This window comes from Dermochelys coriacea, chromosome 7 (assembly GCF_009764565.3).
Source record: "Dermochelys coriacea isolate rDerCor1 chromosome 7, rDerCor1.pri.v4, whole genome shotgun sequence".
Lineage (NCBI taxonomy): Eukaryota > Metazoa > Chordata > Testudines > Dermochelyidae > Dermochelys > Dermochelys coriacea.
Window position 1 is genome coordinate 127,533,163 of NC_050074.1, and position 15,284 is coordinate 127,548,446.

The window sequence follows — 15,284 nt, forward strand, 5'->3', positions numbered from 1 at the left end:
AGCAACAATACACGAAGTCCGAAGGTGCAAACAATTAGATGTTTATTGGGGTGAACTTCCAGCAAGCTTAAATCCAAGTTCCTTTTTCCTTATTTTTGAATCCCAATTTACTTCCTGTTTGCCCCTAATTTATATAGTAATATTCTTAGCTATACCTTAACCAATCATTCTACTGAAATTTACCTAACCAGTCCTAACATATTGTAACATGATTAGCTAACCAATTATATCCCACCACCTTAATTAGTTTACACCCAGCAAAATTAATTATACAGCAGACAGAAACAATCACAGAACCAGACAGAGACCATGCAAATAAACAATAGCATCCGATGAAGTGAGCTGTAGCTCACGAAAGCTTATGCTCTAATAAATTTGTTAGTCTCTAAGGTGCCACCGGTACTCCTTTTTCTTTTTGAGAATACAGACTAACACGGCTGCTACTCTGAAACCTATTAAAATGAAGCCTTTGTTTTTATATGTGGTTCTCAGGTGCTACTGCAATAGATGTAATAATTTTTGACTAGCTACTTTTAGCAATGAGATGCTAATAATAGGATGCTTCATCAGTTGGTGCTTACGCCATTACTTCTGTGTACTGTGAAATAGTATTGTGTTGCACCCCAGAGGTGGCTGTCTTTCAACGTGCCTTAGTTAGTTAGTTAAACCTATGAAGAGATGGTGAGAAACTCTAAATGGATTTAAAAGCATTTGAGGAATATGGATAGTACTGAGGTTCAGCTTGAATAAGTATATGGTAAGACGCATGCAGGATGGGACCAGTCTAAGCTTATCATAGTCTTTGAAACATTTTCAGATGCTCTGTGGGCAGATCTAGGCCTCACTATATCACACAGCAAAGATGTACAGCATCAACAACTCAAAAAGAAATTGTGATAGTCAGGGGTATCTCTTTTTAAAGGATTAGAAAATAATTCATGAGATGATGTAGTAGTAATAATTAATGGCTTGAAAAAAGTATTCTTATGGTGAGTACCAATAATTCATAGTATTTTTAACATAAGTGTTGAAACTGACCGGGGTATTAGAAACTTCAATCTTCAGTTGCTGGAATTTTAAGGGAAATAGAAGCTGAAGGAGTCCTAAAATGCAGGGTTTATTCACTAGTGGGGAGGAGAGAATCTGTCAACCCCACCCTATGCTCCTTTCAGCACTGGCAGTTGCTCTTGTAGGCTGTGACCTGGGTCTCAGTGGAGAGCCAGCTATGGTCACTCAATTAGGGTGAACTGCAAAGAATGGGGCAGACAATCCCCATAAAGCTGGTGGATATTCCAATACTTAAATTCACCAAGTCAGCATTAAATAGCTTCTTTATTGCCTTACTGGTTACTCCGAAGTCCAAACAACACAGTTTCCTTAAAATGATCCAGCCTCAGCCCTCCATCCAAGTACCCATGTCAAATATGATGACAATTTCTGTAAGTCTTAATTCATCACATAAAAGAACAGGTTCCACCAATCCCAAAGGATCAGACAAGTTGCCTCCCATGTTAATGAATGTTTCACATCTTACCCAAATATACGCTACAGCAAATTCTTATTAACTAAACTAAAATTTATTAAAAAACAAGAGTATGGTTAAATGATCATTATACATTCAGACATGGATTCAGTTAATTGAGGTTCAGATTCATAAATCTCCCCATTGTATTTTCCACCAAATGCATCCAATGAAGTGAGCTGTAGCTCACGAAAGCTTATGCTCAAATAAATCTGTTAGTCTCTAAGATGCCACAAGTACTCCTTTTCTTTTTTGTGAATACAGACTAACACGGCTGCTACTCTGAAACCTATAGCCGAGATGGTGAGCTTTGAAGTTGCAAAGGGTTCCTTTAGAATTCAGTTCACAGATCATAGTCCAATGCCCAAATCTCATATTCAGGGCATCCCAGCATAACTGGGACCTGAGTTTTGCGACTCAAACTTCCCCTGAGGAAGTCTAAGCAGATCTGAGATGACAGAATCAGGACCCCAGGATCTTTTATACAATTTCATGTCCTCTTTGACAAGTTGGGATTTCCTCTGGGAACAAAAGGTAATTAGGATGACTCTGAAGGAGTTCATCACCGGTACTTTGCTATACAAATTGACATAAGACCATTTGCTTGTTCCTCCACCTTTCACAGTGTTTCAAAGAGACATGCGTACTGAGTTATCCCGTGTTTACAGTTCATTTAAATGATAGGATCTTCTTTTGACCTCTGAATTATCAGAATACAGCATAGACAGGGACTGTTGATTACATTGTTGACCCTACTCATACATATGTAAATACACAAACATCTCCCTATGTGTCTTTTGAGGATTATTTATTTTGCAGGATGTGTAACCCTTTCTAGCCGTGCCTCACATAGACCATAGCACTAAGCAGTAACATGAAATGTATGAAAATATGGTCAATCTCACTGCTTCTCCCCCATTGCTATTGTAAGAAACTTGAGAACTCCTTCCTTCCATCTGGATGCTGTGAAAGAGGCAAGAACATCCCTCTTTCCCAACAGCTGGAGGGGGGAGCCTCATTTGCTTGATACATGAACCTCGGCATACAGGAAAGTGAGATCTGGGTGTACTAATGCTGCTGTCTGATAAATGGGGACAGTAGTGACTTGGTTACTCTTCAGTGGGGCGCACATCTTCTGTCTGGCATCAACCTACTGGTAGCTGAGATCTTGTCGTCCAGATGCCTATCCCCTGGGACCAGTGCTGTCTCCTCTTTAGCATAGACATCCCCTCTCCCAGAACTCAACAGTCATGTGGAAACTCTGAGTTCACAGGCTAACTCTCCAAGAGCATGTGATGCACATGCACACAGACTTTGCCCAGGATTCTAAAAAGTTATTGCTCTTTAATTAATAGCACAAGAAACAGATCTATACAAAAATAATGAACACTACTACACAGTTCCCTCCCTCAGTTTTCTCACTCTTCATAACATTCTTTGGGCAGGGATCAGGGTCCTCTGGGGGTGTCCAGGATCTTTCTGCTGCACCTCGTTGCTTGATTTCTGAACCATGGAGCCTCTCCCCACTAAATGAGCTTGCTTTAACCTTTAGTCTATCAGCTAAACTGGGTCCTGGAACAAGGCAGCGCTGGGCCCTCCTTGGTTCTGCCCCTGCTGCACCCACAAACCAGCCAGAGATCTCTGCGTTGATGAAATCATCTGTGCTCTTTATTTACAGTATACTTTTTCCCACCACCTTCTAGCTACAAGAAAAGGAGTACTTGTGGCACCTTAGAGACTAACAAATTTATTTGTTAGTCTCTAAGGTGCCACAAGTACTCCTTTTCTTTTTGCGAATACAGACTAACACGGCTGCTACTCTGAGCCTCTGATAGTGTGGCTGATGTGATTAGGCCCTATAATGGTGTCCCCTGAATAGATATGTGAACAGAGTTGGAGCGGGCTTCGTTGCAAGGATAGGTTCCTGGGTTAGAGGTTCTGTTGTGTGGTTGCTGGTGAGTATTTGCTTCAGGTGGGGGGCTGTTTGTAATCAAGGACTGGCCTGTCTCCCAAGATCTGTGAGAGTGATGGGTCGTCCTTCAGGATAGGTTGTAGATCCTTGATGATGCATTGGAGAGGTTTTAGTTGGGGGCTGAAGGTGATGGCTAGTGGCGTTCTGTTGTTTTCTTTGTTGGGCCTGTCCTGAAGTAGGTGACTTCTGGGTACTCTTCTAGCTACAAACAGCTTCAGTATTACAGCCTCAGGGACTGCTAGCTCCTGCATTCAGCAGAAAAGAGCCCCCGTTCACTCTAATTCAGTAGTTCTCAAACTTTTGTCCTGGTGATCCCTTTCACATAGCAAGCCTCTGAGTGCAACCCACCCTTATAAATTAAAAACACTTCTTAATTAACACCATTATAAATGCTGGAGGCAAAGCAAGGTTTGGGTTGGAGGCTGACAGCTCGCAACCCCCCATGTAATAACCTCATGACCCCCTGAGGGGTCCCAACCCCAGTTTGAGACCCCCTACTCTACTTCTCTGGCTCTTCCCTTTCCTTCTTCCTTGGCTTCTTTCTTGCCAGCCTTGATATAGCCCCTGGATAATGAGGCCAGCAGCTGTTCCCCGTTTGCCAATCAGGCCTGGGCTTACTCAGCCAGCTCCAATTCCCTTTCTTGATTGGAGCTGGCCTGGCAGAGGCCTGGCTGAGATTTCCTTAGCCAGCACCCTGTCACAGTCCCACACTACAAAAGTATGCCTATATCTTCCTCTCTCCTGCCTAAAACTTCCTGTATCTGCCTCCAAGCCTTCACCATGAGTCTTCCTTAAATCATTGCTTTGTCGTCTCCATCTTTGTCCTGTTTGGAAATTTTCCACTTTCCAAATGCCAGCCCCTTATTCATAGATTCTGAGGCCAGAAGGGACCATGGTGATCATGTCTGATATCCTGTATAACTGGGGCCCTACCAAATTCACAGTCCATTTTGGTCAATTTCACAATCATAGCATTTTAAAAATAGTAAATTTCATGATTTCAGATATTTAAATCTGAAATTTCAGGGTGTTGTAATTGTAGGGGTCCTGACCCAAAAATGATCTGTGGGGGTTGGGGGAGGCTGGGGTTGCAAGGATATTGTAGGGGGTGTTGCAGTACTTCTACCCTTACTTCTGTGCTGCTGCTGATGGAGGCAATGCCTTCAGAACTGGGAAGCCGGAGAGCGGTGGTTGCTGGCTGGGAACCCAGCTCTGAAGGCAGAGCCGCCGCCCGCAGCAGTGCAGAAGTAAGGATGGCATGGTATGGTTTGGATGGCGCAGCACTGCCTTCAGAGCTGGTTTCCCAGTCAACAGCCACCGCTGTCTGGCCACCCAGCTCTGAAGGCAGTGAAAGAAGTAAGGGTGGCAATCGATGTTCCCTCTAATTTTTTCCACCCATGTGCAGAATAAATTTTGTTAGGGTCACCAGTAGAAACAAAAAACCTAGATATATTTTTAAAAAGTTACTAACAGGGATAATTACTTTAGCCAGGACAAGTTAGGCATTTTAGATCTCATTACTCAAAGAATTAAATTTAAGTGTAAGCAAGAAATAAAAACTATGAAATGCATAGACCAGTTAAACTACAATAACACACTTTGAAAGAATAAAATTACAGAGAATATATTTGCATTGCAGAAAGTACCAAGAAGTAACAATAACAGTGTTGGAAAGTGTGTGACGCACAGACTGTGTGTGTGCGCGCATGCTGGCTGTTGGGTAGTTTCTGAGAGACACCTGTCTGCTGTCTCTTTAAGGCACTCACTGAAAGCTCTCCTCCTCCTGAACCATGTTCCCCCACCCCCGCTCTGTGGAGATGGAATACATGGGGAGGGGGAGAGACTGTGTGTGTGTGTGTGTGTGCGCGCGCATGCGCGCGCGCGCTGCCTGCTGGGGAAGTCTGAGAAACTGTGCACTGTCTCTTTAAGGCACTCCGGAAGGCTTGTTCAGATATCAGAGCAGCTGCGAATCCTGATGAGCCCAGTCCCTTCTACCCTCCTCTGTAATGATACAGGAGCTGGGGGAGGGGGACACCCTGACAGCACCCCCGCCCCCGCGCGCTCTGCACAGCCGGCAGGAGGGTCCCCAGAGCAGCTTCAGGAATGATCAGTAATGCATCCGATGAAGTGAGCTGTAGCTCACGAAAGCTTATGCTCTAATAAATTTGTTAGTCTCTAAGGTGCCACAAGTACTCCTTTTCTTTTTTCAGGAATGATGTGGCTGCAAAGAAGTGTGGGGGAGGGGTACCTGACCATAGGCTGCTGGCTGGAGCTGTGTGGCTCCGCTAATCAACTGCTTGAATCTCTCCTGGTAGTCCCCCAAGCACACAGGTTGCAGGGAAAACAGGTGGCAATATCGCAACTGCCCTACAATAACCTTGCAACCCCCCTGCAACTACCTTTTGGGTGAAAACTCATTTGAGAAATGCTGGTCTCTCCCATGAAATCTGTATAGTATAGAGTAAAAGCACACAAAAGACAGATTTCACAGTCTGTGATGCGTTTTTCATGGCCCTGAATTTGGTAGGGCTCTATGTATAACACAGACCAGAGAACTTACACTCTAGGAATTATTTTAGATCTTTTTTAGAAAAATGTTCAATCGTCATGTAAAACTTGTCTGTGATGGAGAATCCACTACAACCCTTGGTAAATTATTCCAATGGTTAATTGCTCTGTTAAAAAATATTACACCTTATTTCTAGTGCTAATTTGTCCAGTTTCAACTTCCAGCCACTGGATCATGTTAACCTTTTTGTTTGATTGAAGAGCCCATTATCAAATATTTTTTCCCTATGTAGGTCCTTTATAGACTGTAACTAAATCACTCCTTGACTTTCTCTTTGCTAAGATTCAAGGTGGTCAAATTACTTATCACAATTCTCATAATTCTTCTTTGAATCCTCTCCAATATATCAACATCCTTCTTGAATTGTGGACACCAAAACTGGACATAGTATTCCAGCAGTGGTTGTGCCAGTGTCAGATATTGAAATAAAATAACCTCTCTACAACTCAAGATTATGTTTATGTATCCTAGAATCACATTACCCTTTTTGGTCACAGTGTCACACTGGGAGCTTATGTTCAGCTTATTATCCATCATGACCCCAACATCTTTTCTGTCACTGCTTCCCAGGACAGAGACTCGCATGATGTAATTATGGCATACATTCTCTGTTCCTGGATTTATACTTTTTAGATTTAGCCATATTAAAACTCAGTTTATGTTTGCACCCAGTTTATCAATCTATCCAGATCGTTCAGTGTCAGTGACCTGTCCTCTTCCTAATTTACCACTCCCCCAATTTTTGTGTCATCTGCAACCTGTATCTATGATTTGTTTTCTTCCAGGTAATTAATGAAGATGTTAAATAGCATAGGGCCAACAACTGATCCCTGGCAGGACCCCACTGGAAACACCCCTACTTAATGCTGATTTCCTGTTTAGTTATATTTTCGGACCTAATCAGTTAGCCAGTATTTAATCCAGTCAATGCAATGTTAATTTTGTATCATTCTAGTTTAATCAGAATGTTGTGTGGTACCAAGACAAATGCCTTACAGAAGTTTAAGTATGTTACGTCAACACTATTGCCTTTATCTACCAAACTTGTAATCTCCTCAAAAAAAGATCTATTTTCCATAAAACCCTTGTTGAGGGGTTGACAGAAACTGGTTCTCCTTGCTTCAGCCAACCTCCTTAATGGTCGTACTATGACCGCAGTATCATAACGGGTATCCTAACTACTCGTACTGCGTCTAGTTCAGTGGGTGTGTTCTACATGCCCTGCCAGCCCACCATGGAGTCCACATTTACATAGAAATGTTCAGTGATACAGCAATTTCATAATAACGTAATAATATCAACCAGAAGTTATAATTTATGTAGACAGATTCCCTGATTCATCACAGGAGAGTTGGTAGGAATTGAAATATGACAAGGGACTTTGGCACCATTTCTGAGTGCAAGGAAATTGAAATAGTCATTGGAACACACAGCTCTACATTTCCTTTATGAAAAAAGAAAAGGAGTACTTGTGGCACCTTGGAGACTAACAAATTTATTTGAGCATAAGCTTTCTTGAGCTACAGCTCACTTCATCGGATGCATCCATATGTAGCTCACGTATGTAGCTCACGAAAGCTTATGCTCTAATAAATTTGTTAGTCTCTAAGGTGCCACAAGTACTCCTTTTCTTTTTGCGAATACAGACTAACACGGCTGCTACTCTGAAACCTGACATTTCCTTTGTTTAACATAACATCACCTTTTTGCAGTTGTCTCAGTGCCTGGCTGTGAAATTGGCACCTAGATGAAGAGCCTCTGGCTAAAGCTGGATGCAAGCAAGGCTAAGGTGATGCTGGTAGGAAGATAGAAACGTTCAGAGAACTTGCCTTCTCTATTGCAGAGACATTTTGGATAGAGGATTTGCACTCAACATAAGTCAGTCTATAGCACTGAGGCACTTTTTAAACTCAGTGCTATTGGGGCTCAACTAGTGATGGTGCAAAAAAGCCCCACCCACTTCTTTCTGGGATTGGGAAGAAAATCATGCCTAATTCTGTTAGACAGAGACCCAGCCACAGTGATCTATGCATCAGTGTCTTCTAGACTTGATTGTTGCAACTAAAGATATCTGGGAATGAAGCCACACACAGTAGCCTTTCATTTTAGCAACATAGGTTGCTCAAGCTTGAAGTGAGCTGTAGCTCACGAAAGCTTATGCTCAAATAAATTTGTTAGTCTCTAAGCTTTCGTGAGCTACAGCTCACTTCAAGCTTGAGCTCAAATAAATTTGTTAGTCTCTAAGGTGCCACAAGTACTCCTTTTCTTTTTATTCCTACAAGAAACCAGTGGCTTCACATGCAAAACTCAGCCCTTCATCTTAGCTTTCTCATTGCCATTTTCACGCGCTCTACAAACCAAACATTTCTCCTTCAGGCTGGGAAGCAAGCAAGAAAGAAACCTTTATTCACTTTGGAGACTCAATGCATCCGATGAAGTGAGCTGTAGCTCACGAAAGCTTATGCTCTAATAAATTTGTTAGTCTCTAAGGTGCCACAAGTACTCCTTTTCTTTTTGCGAATACATACTAACACGGCTGCTACTCTGAAACCTGTCAGTTGCTATGGTGATGGTGTGGATATTTTGAATAATGGTTTAAGGAGGATAATGGAGCAGTCTATTTCAAAGTTTATATTTAAAAATTGTCAAGGTGGGCCTAGTCTAGGGGAAAGTTGTTCCTCTTTACTAGGTGTATCTCTATCAAAATGAATATATACCTAGTTAATAGAGATTCTGTAAAGACGTCTGTAGCACCTAGTGTTGGGGAAATGAATATTTGTGTTTTTGCACTAAGAATAGATGCCCCTGTGTTTGGCTATTTTTCCCCATTCCAGTTGTTTCAGAATCACCCCAATATAGTTGTGAAGAGTGCAAGTTCCAGTGTTGCCAACCTCAAGTGTTCAAAATCATGAGTTGGAGTGACCCACAAAATCACAAGACTTTATATTAATAACCCTTCATGTCATCAGATGTTCAGCTGCGTGTGTGTGTGTTGTGTTGATTCAGCTCTGCACAGATAGCTGGCACAGCAGATCTTGAGCGAACCACCCAAAGACCACAATATGTTAAGGTGTGAAGGCACTTGGTCAGGTTTATTATCAGCAAAGCATAGTCCTAGCTCCCCAGATCAATGTCTACAGTTACACTAGCCCATGTATGCCCATTACAATAGACGCAGCTCAGTCAGTGGCAGGACTTTCCACTGTCCCCTCAGCTGGCCAAAGACACTCCCTCTGAGATGCGTAACTTGTTTGTATTGGTGCATAAAAATGTATCACCTTTGACATAGCAGGTGCCATCCTCTGACATATTAAGGTGCTACCCGTCGCCTTGTACCTGTAGGTTCAATCAAAACATCTATATTCATCATGCTGTCATTCGGACCTTATCCTTTAAGATGGCTCAGCATATTCCTGTTATCTTTGGGGAATGTGTTTATCAGGGTGTTCTGGTACCACCTTTCTGGAATGTGCTTGCGTGAATGCTTTTTGTCTTGCATCTCTTAGGAATATGTGCTTTTGCAATATCAGCCCTATGCTTTCCAAATTCTATGAGCAGGGCCTGCCTTTTGCTCACAACTTAACTTTGCTTTATATCAGCAAGGTTTTGACTACTTTAGCCCGGGCCTGAGGCCTCTGATACATGGGCTTATGTTTCAGGTCCTCTTCCTACTATGCTCTCTGCTTGCTTTCTGGTGTCAGAGTCTGTAGTGTCCACAAATTTTAAAGCTGTTCGCTGCAGCCATGAGGGCTAGAAATTTACTTCATTTAAAAAAAGAATACGAAAGTTAAAATTCTTGGGTAATGCAACCTCAGTAGCTGAAGCTTTAATAAAAACACCGAACATTGTGAGACCTAAGCTAGTCCTAATAGTTTGCAACACTGGAATTAATTTGTAATTACACTATCAAAATAGGACTAGAGTCAAAGTGGGTGCAGCCATGAGGCTGTGTGGCATGTGTCTGAATCAAGCACAGAAGTAAGCTTGCATTCTGTAATGTCTGTGAAGTTGAAAGGAACTAAAAGTATAAACTATTTATTAATTACCAAAAAAAAACTTGTCTTCCCCTTTAATGTAGCAACTGGAGTGTGAACTGATGGGGGAAAAGGAAGTCAGTAAAGAGCAAACTGTCTGTCTCTCTCTTCCCTCATGGTGAAGGGACCTGTGATGTTATGGAAAATGGGAGGAGGAGATTGGAGTAAAGGTAGAATTGAGGGCCAGTCTGTCCCTGAAAGCAGGGAGGAGGGCATCTGCAGCCAGTCTGCAACCATTATCAGAAAACTAATAGGCCTGGAAAGAAGAGGAGGGTGCAAGACGGGAAGCTAGCATGCTGCATACTAAGTGTAGGAGTAGCACTGTCTGGCCTACGCTGGGGCTTGCCACCCATAAACCACTTGTTGACACTGCAGTTTAAAAATGCTGGATTTTGTGCTGCAACGTGGAGTAGAGTTGCATCAGCTGCTGGGGCAGCAGGGTTGGAGAGGTGTGCGCTGGTGGGAGGGAAGAGTTTAGAGTGAGGTTACATCAGCTTCTGGGATAGCTCTTGGTACGCTCTGGTGGAGCTGATGTGGCTTGTACCACCAGAAGCTCTGGGATTGGCTGCTGCAAATGAGCTGTGTCTGTGTCTTCAGTTGAGACTGCAGAAATGTAGTCTGTCTCCTGCCTTCATTGCAGCTGCTGTTGGCTTCACTGCTGCTTCTGTCAGAAATTTCTCACATCACAACAGGACGTGTAAGGTACAGAACCGAATTTTCTAACTGTTCTGAACGCTCTGCACATGGACTGACACTTGCAGGTGATAGGATTTATGCAGAGCGATAGATTGCATCTGGTAGTCTGTGCTGAGTTAGCCGGACTAACTTCCTGTCTATGCTTGAGTGGCCATTGTGCCTGCCAATAACATAGTTTACCCCTTCAACAAAGTCTGTCCCATGCAGGTTGCAGGATAGTTTAGAGCAGGGGTCTGAGGGTCTATTTCAAACTCTGCTGTAGATTGGCTGTGTGACCTGGGCAAGTCCACTTAATTTGCAAAAGAATTGCAATTCATATTTGAAAGACTCAGATTAAAAGCACTATAGAAGAGTGTACTATATTTATTCTCTTACTGAAAGGAAAGGTAGGTTTTTCTTCCTCTTCATAAGGATCCCTGACGCCTTTGGATGCCAATTTCTCTGGTCCAACTTCTTGCTGGAATGGATTCCTGACATCCTGGGATACATTTTATATTCTACGTTGTTCACATCTGGCCCTTGTAAACCATTATAAAGCCTGAGTGAATTTATTCACTAGCTGTGGGCAAGACTATGCTTTATTCTGAGCCCCCACTTGGTGTGAATCATAGCTGTATTTATACAACTACGTTTTTGGGGCTGAATTTTCTCATCTTTGTCTTAGCACAGAATCTCTTAAGGAAAGGATTATTTTGTGGGTGGGAGGCTTTTAATGTAACGTCCTGTTTCAGCATTGAAAGAAATGCAGGTGCTTTTTAAAAAAATGCATTTAAATGCTTTTGTTTTTATTTTTTTAAACTTAAACTGTAAGGAAACTAAATACAAAAAAAGACTGCAACAGTAAGGTTAAGACTCTCAATACATTAGGAAAAGCCAAGTTAAATCCCCAGGGAAGCACTGACTCTGCTTCATTGCCCCATTGTCTGTGGTATAGATGGTCTAGTGGTAAAGGTGGTAGCTTAGGAATTGGGAGACCTGGGTTCATTTCCTTGTTCCACCACAGGCTTCATGTGTGATGTTAGGCAAGTCACATTTAGTCCTTCTGTTCCCTATCTGTAAAATGGGGGATAATAGTACTTCCCTACCTTTATGGGTGTTGAGAGGATAAATGTGTTGAAAGATTGAGATGCTCGCATAATCTGGTGATGTGGGCCATAAAAGGACCACGGATAGATATGATCTCTCAACACTGGGTAACATTTTCTATCTGGAAAAATAACAATACAAGGGTGACTTCTCTTCTCTTCTCCCCCCCATGCCTTCTTTTAAATGGGGGTTTCCAATATTTAGTGGAAAATTTCTTTATAGTTTAGTTTGTAGCTACCAGTCCAATTAATCTAGTCTATGCAGGTTCTTATATCACCTCATGAACTTAATATATATGTCTTCCAGTAATGTATTAAGAAACGTACCTAGCATATATGACATGTTTTCTCCTTCCTTCCTCTTTCTCCTCAAGGGGAAAAATATAAAGTTTAAAAAAAAAATTGGCTTGCTGTACCATATTTGTTATTGAAGGGAAGATGAAGAAATATGCTTTGCACTTGGTATGGAAAATGATGAGGTTTGAGTTGGTTCTTAAATCATGTCCATTCTGCAGCCTTCAACTAGCCCCTAAAAATCTGTCTCCTTCACAGATGAGCTTTTATCCTTGATGGACAGATCTTTTTGTGATCCTGGCCCAGATGCCTGAATCTCTTGTATTTGCCTTGATATAGATTTAAGTTCTTTTTATTATTCTTTTCCCTTCAAATGTCTTTCCCCCTCCTTTCTCCTGCTCTTGGCTTCCTCTGTTTCTTTTGAATTTATATTTTTCCCCCTCCTTTCCATACTACCTCGCCTCTGCCACAGTATGTGTGATGTGGGAAAGTCTCTTAAACGAAACTTTTCACAAGTGATCACTAATTGTATTCTCATTTTCTGGATGCCTGACTTGAGTTCCTGGGGTCTGATCCACAGAAGTGCTGAGCATTCACAGCTGTAACTGAAGTTGATGGAAGCTATGATTTGAACATATAAAGAGCCATATAATGCTAAGTACTCTAGAAAAATTAAGTTCTAGGCATCTCAAATTTGGGCATTCAAAATTAGTGGACTCTTTTGATCTTTAATTGCTTTGTGTGTCTGTTTCCCAGCTGTAAAATGGGGATAATGCCCTTTCACTTCACTGAGTGTTTGTGAAATACTCAGATACTATAATGATCAGCATTACAGAAAAGTCCATTAGGAAATTATTAATTCGGTCATGGGTTCAAGTAGTGCGCAGTGAATAAGGCATATGACCACACACTGAACAACAAAGAGAAAACCATTGAAGAGCTGGTCATTAAGTGAGCATAATCTGTTCTGTGCACTGAACGAGACGGGCCCATGAGAAAAAACAGCATGTGATCATGTAAGTGAAAACTATATCGTAATTCAGCCCTCTTTATGTATGCATTAAGGTTGCACAAGCAAACTTAGTTCTGGCATTTCCTAACTTTTGAGTATTTGATTTTGCAATCTGTGTGTATGTAATTTAAATATAAGACACATGGATCACACACTGTTTGTTTAAACTGTGCATACTGGGGCTCTGCATCTGGCAGTGTGGTAGTCCAGCAGGAGGTGGGCACAGAAGAAAGTCTGGGGTAATATCATTCTGTTGAGATTTAGGCAGCTGTCGCTTTCTCACTGGTAGGCATCTTGCCACCTTTACAAGACGTGTGGCAAGATAAATGCTTTAAATATAACTATAGATGCTGATACGACTACAAAATGTGTATGGAGTGACAATTTTGCGTTGCAGGATGCATGGTGGTCTGTGCGTGCCACAGAAGGCCTGCTGAGAGTGCAGCTGGCAATTGAGTGCTCTTGGAGGAATTGAAGTCTTGTACATGCCTAATGTCACAGAAGATTTTGAGAAGGGTGTTTACTGCTGGGTATCTTGGTGTGTACTTTAGTAGTGGGAATAGGGAGGCAAGTTCACTGAGATTGAGACTTTTTTCTTAACTTGCAGATATCCTTGATCCTCCCAAACATCTCACAATGTTGTGTCGAACTGCTCTGAGCCCCTCCTTCTGCTCCCCTGGACGATACCTCCTCTTCTCACCTCAGTACATCGCAGCTGTTTCCCAGCCTTGTAAGTATCCAAGAGAAAGGACTTGTTTGTAATAACACTGGTCAGGATATGTCTCTCAGCATCTCTTATACCCTTATCTTCATGCCTTCTTTCTGCATCACACTGGAGTTTATGGGCTGCCTTTCCCTTTCGTTCAAGACCTACTGCTGTTGGAGTGAACTGTAGACAGCGATCTGGGTCCTTACTGCAGCTTTCTTCCTCAGTACAATAATTATTATTCAAGCAAATGCCTGAGGTATCACCTTTTCCATTCTGACAAACCACAATTTTGTCAAGAAATACTGATGTTTTCTGTGAATGCTGCTTACTTGCTGCCACCACCTCAAGATTGTATACAATAGTGTCTGTCATATATGTGTTTTTCCTAAACAGAGGAGAGATTTAGAAGTAAAAATGGCTATATAGCTCCTTCCCTAATTCCCATAACAACCAGTTCTTTGAATGCTGGTCCCTCTGTGTATTCCACACGTGGGTACGCATATGCGCCATGCACCCAAGTCTGGAAATGCTAACAGCGTTTGTTGGCCTGCACGTGTGCAATGGATTTCCTTGTGCTTCCAACTGAGGGTATAAGAAGAGGTGAAAGTAAGCCGATACGCCCTGGAACGGCATACTGGTAAGAGCTGGTGCGCCGTACCAGGACCGGCTTTCTGAGAGGGCAATTTAAAGCCCTGGGGTAGCTGCGGCGGGGATTTAAAAGGCCCCGGAGATCCAGCTGCTGCTATCCCCGCCTGGGGCCCTTTAAATCCCGGCCTGAGCCCTGCTGCTGAAGCCCTGGGGTAACGGCAGCGGGGCTCTGGCGGGGATTTAAAGGGCCCCAGAGCTCCAGCCGCTGCTACCCTCCCACCCAACCCCCCCAGGGCCCTTTAAATCCCCGCCTGAGCCCTGCTGCCCGAGCCCTGGGGTAGTGGCGGTGGGGCTCTGGCGAGCATTTAAAGGGCCGGAGTAGTAGCGGCGGCTGGAGCCCCGGGGTCCTTTAAATCCCCGATGGAGCCCGGCCACCGCTACCCCAGGGCTCGGGCAGCAGGGCTCAGGCGGGGATTTAAAGGGCTCGGGGCTCCGGCAGCTGCTACCACAGCGGAGCCCCAGGCCCTTTTAAAGTTCTGCCAGAGCCCAGAGTAGCAGTGGCAGCCGGGAGCCCTCAAGGCTCCTCAGTGATTTAAAGGACCTGGGGCTCCGCTGCGGTAGCAGCAGCTGGAGCCCTGGGCCCTTTAAATTGCCCCCGAGACCCAGGGCTCCCAGCCGCCTCTGCAGCTGGTAGCTTGGGGGTGATTTAAAGGGCCCCGGGCTCCCAGCTGCCACTACCGCAGCTGGAGCCCTGGCCCTTTAAATCAAGATTTAAAGGGCCTGGGGATTTAAGGTCATGCCTC

General features: G+C 43.2%; 1 protein-coding gene across 1 annotated transcript in view; it reads left to right on the forward strand.

Annotated features, from left to right (window-relative positions):
• The window catches only part of ALDH18A1 (aldehyde dehydrogenase 18 family member A1), a gene marked incomplete at its 3' end in the record, with an annotated part of 126,531 nt that overhangs the window by 15,109 nt on the left and 96,138 nt on the right, over nucleotides 1-15,284 (forward strand). Inside the window, exon 2 of the mRNA XM_043518696.1 lies at nucleotides 13,792-13,914. Coding sequence (XP_043374631.1) covers nucleotides 13,821-13,914 — 94 coding nt within the window. The remainder of the gene's footprint in view (nucleotides 1-13,791; nucleotides 13,915-15,284) is intronic.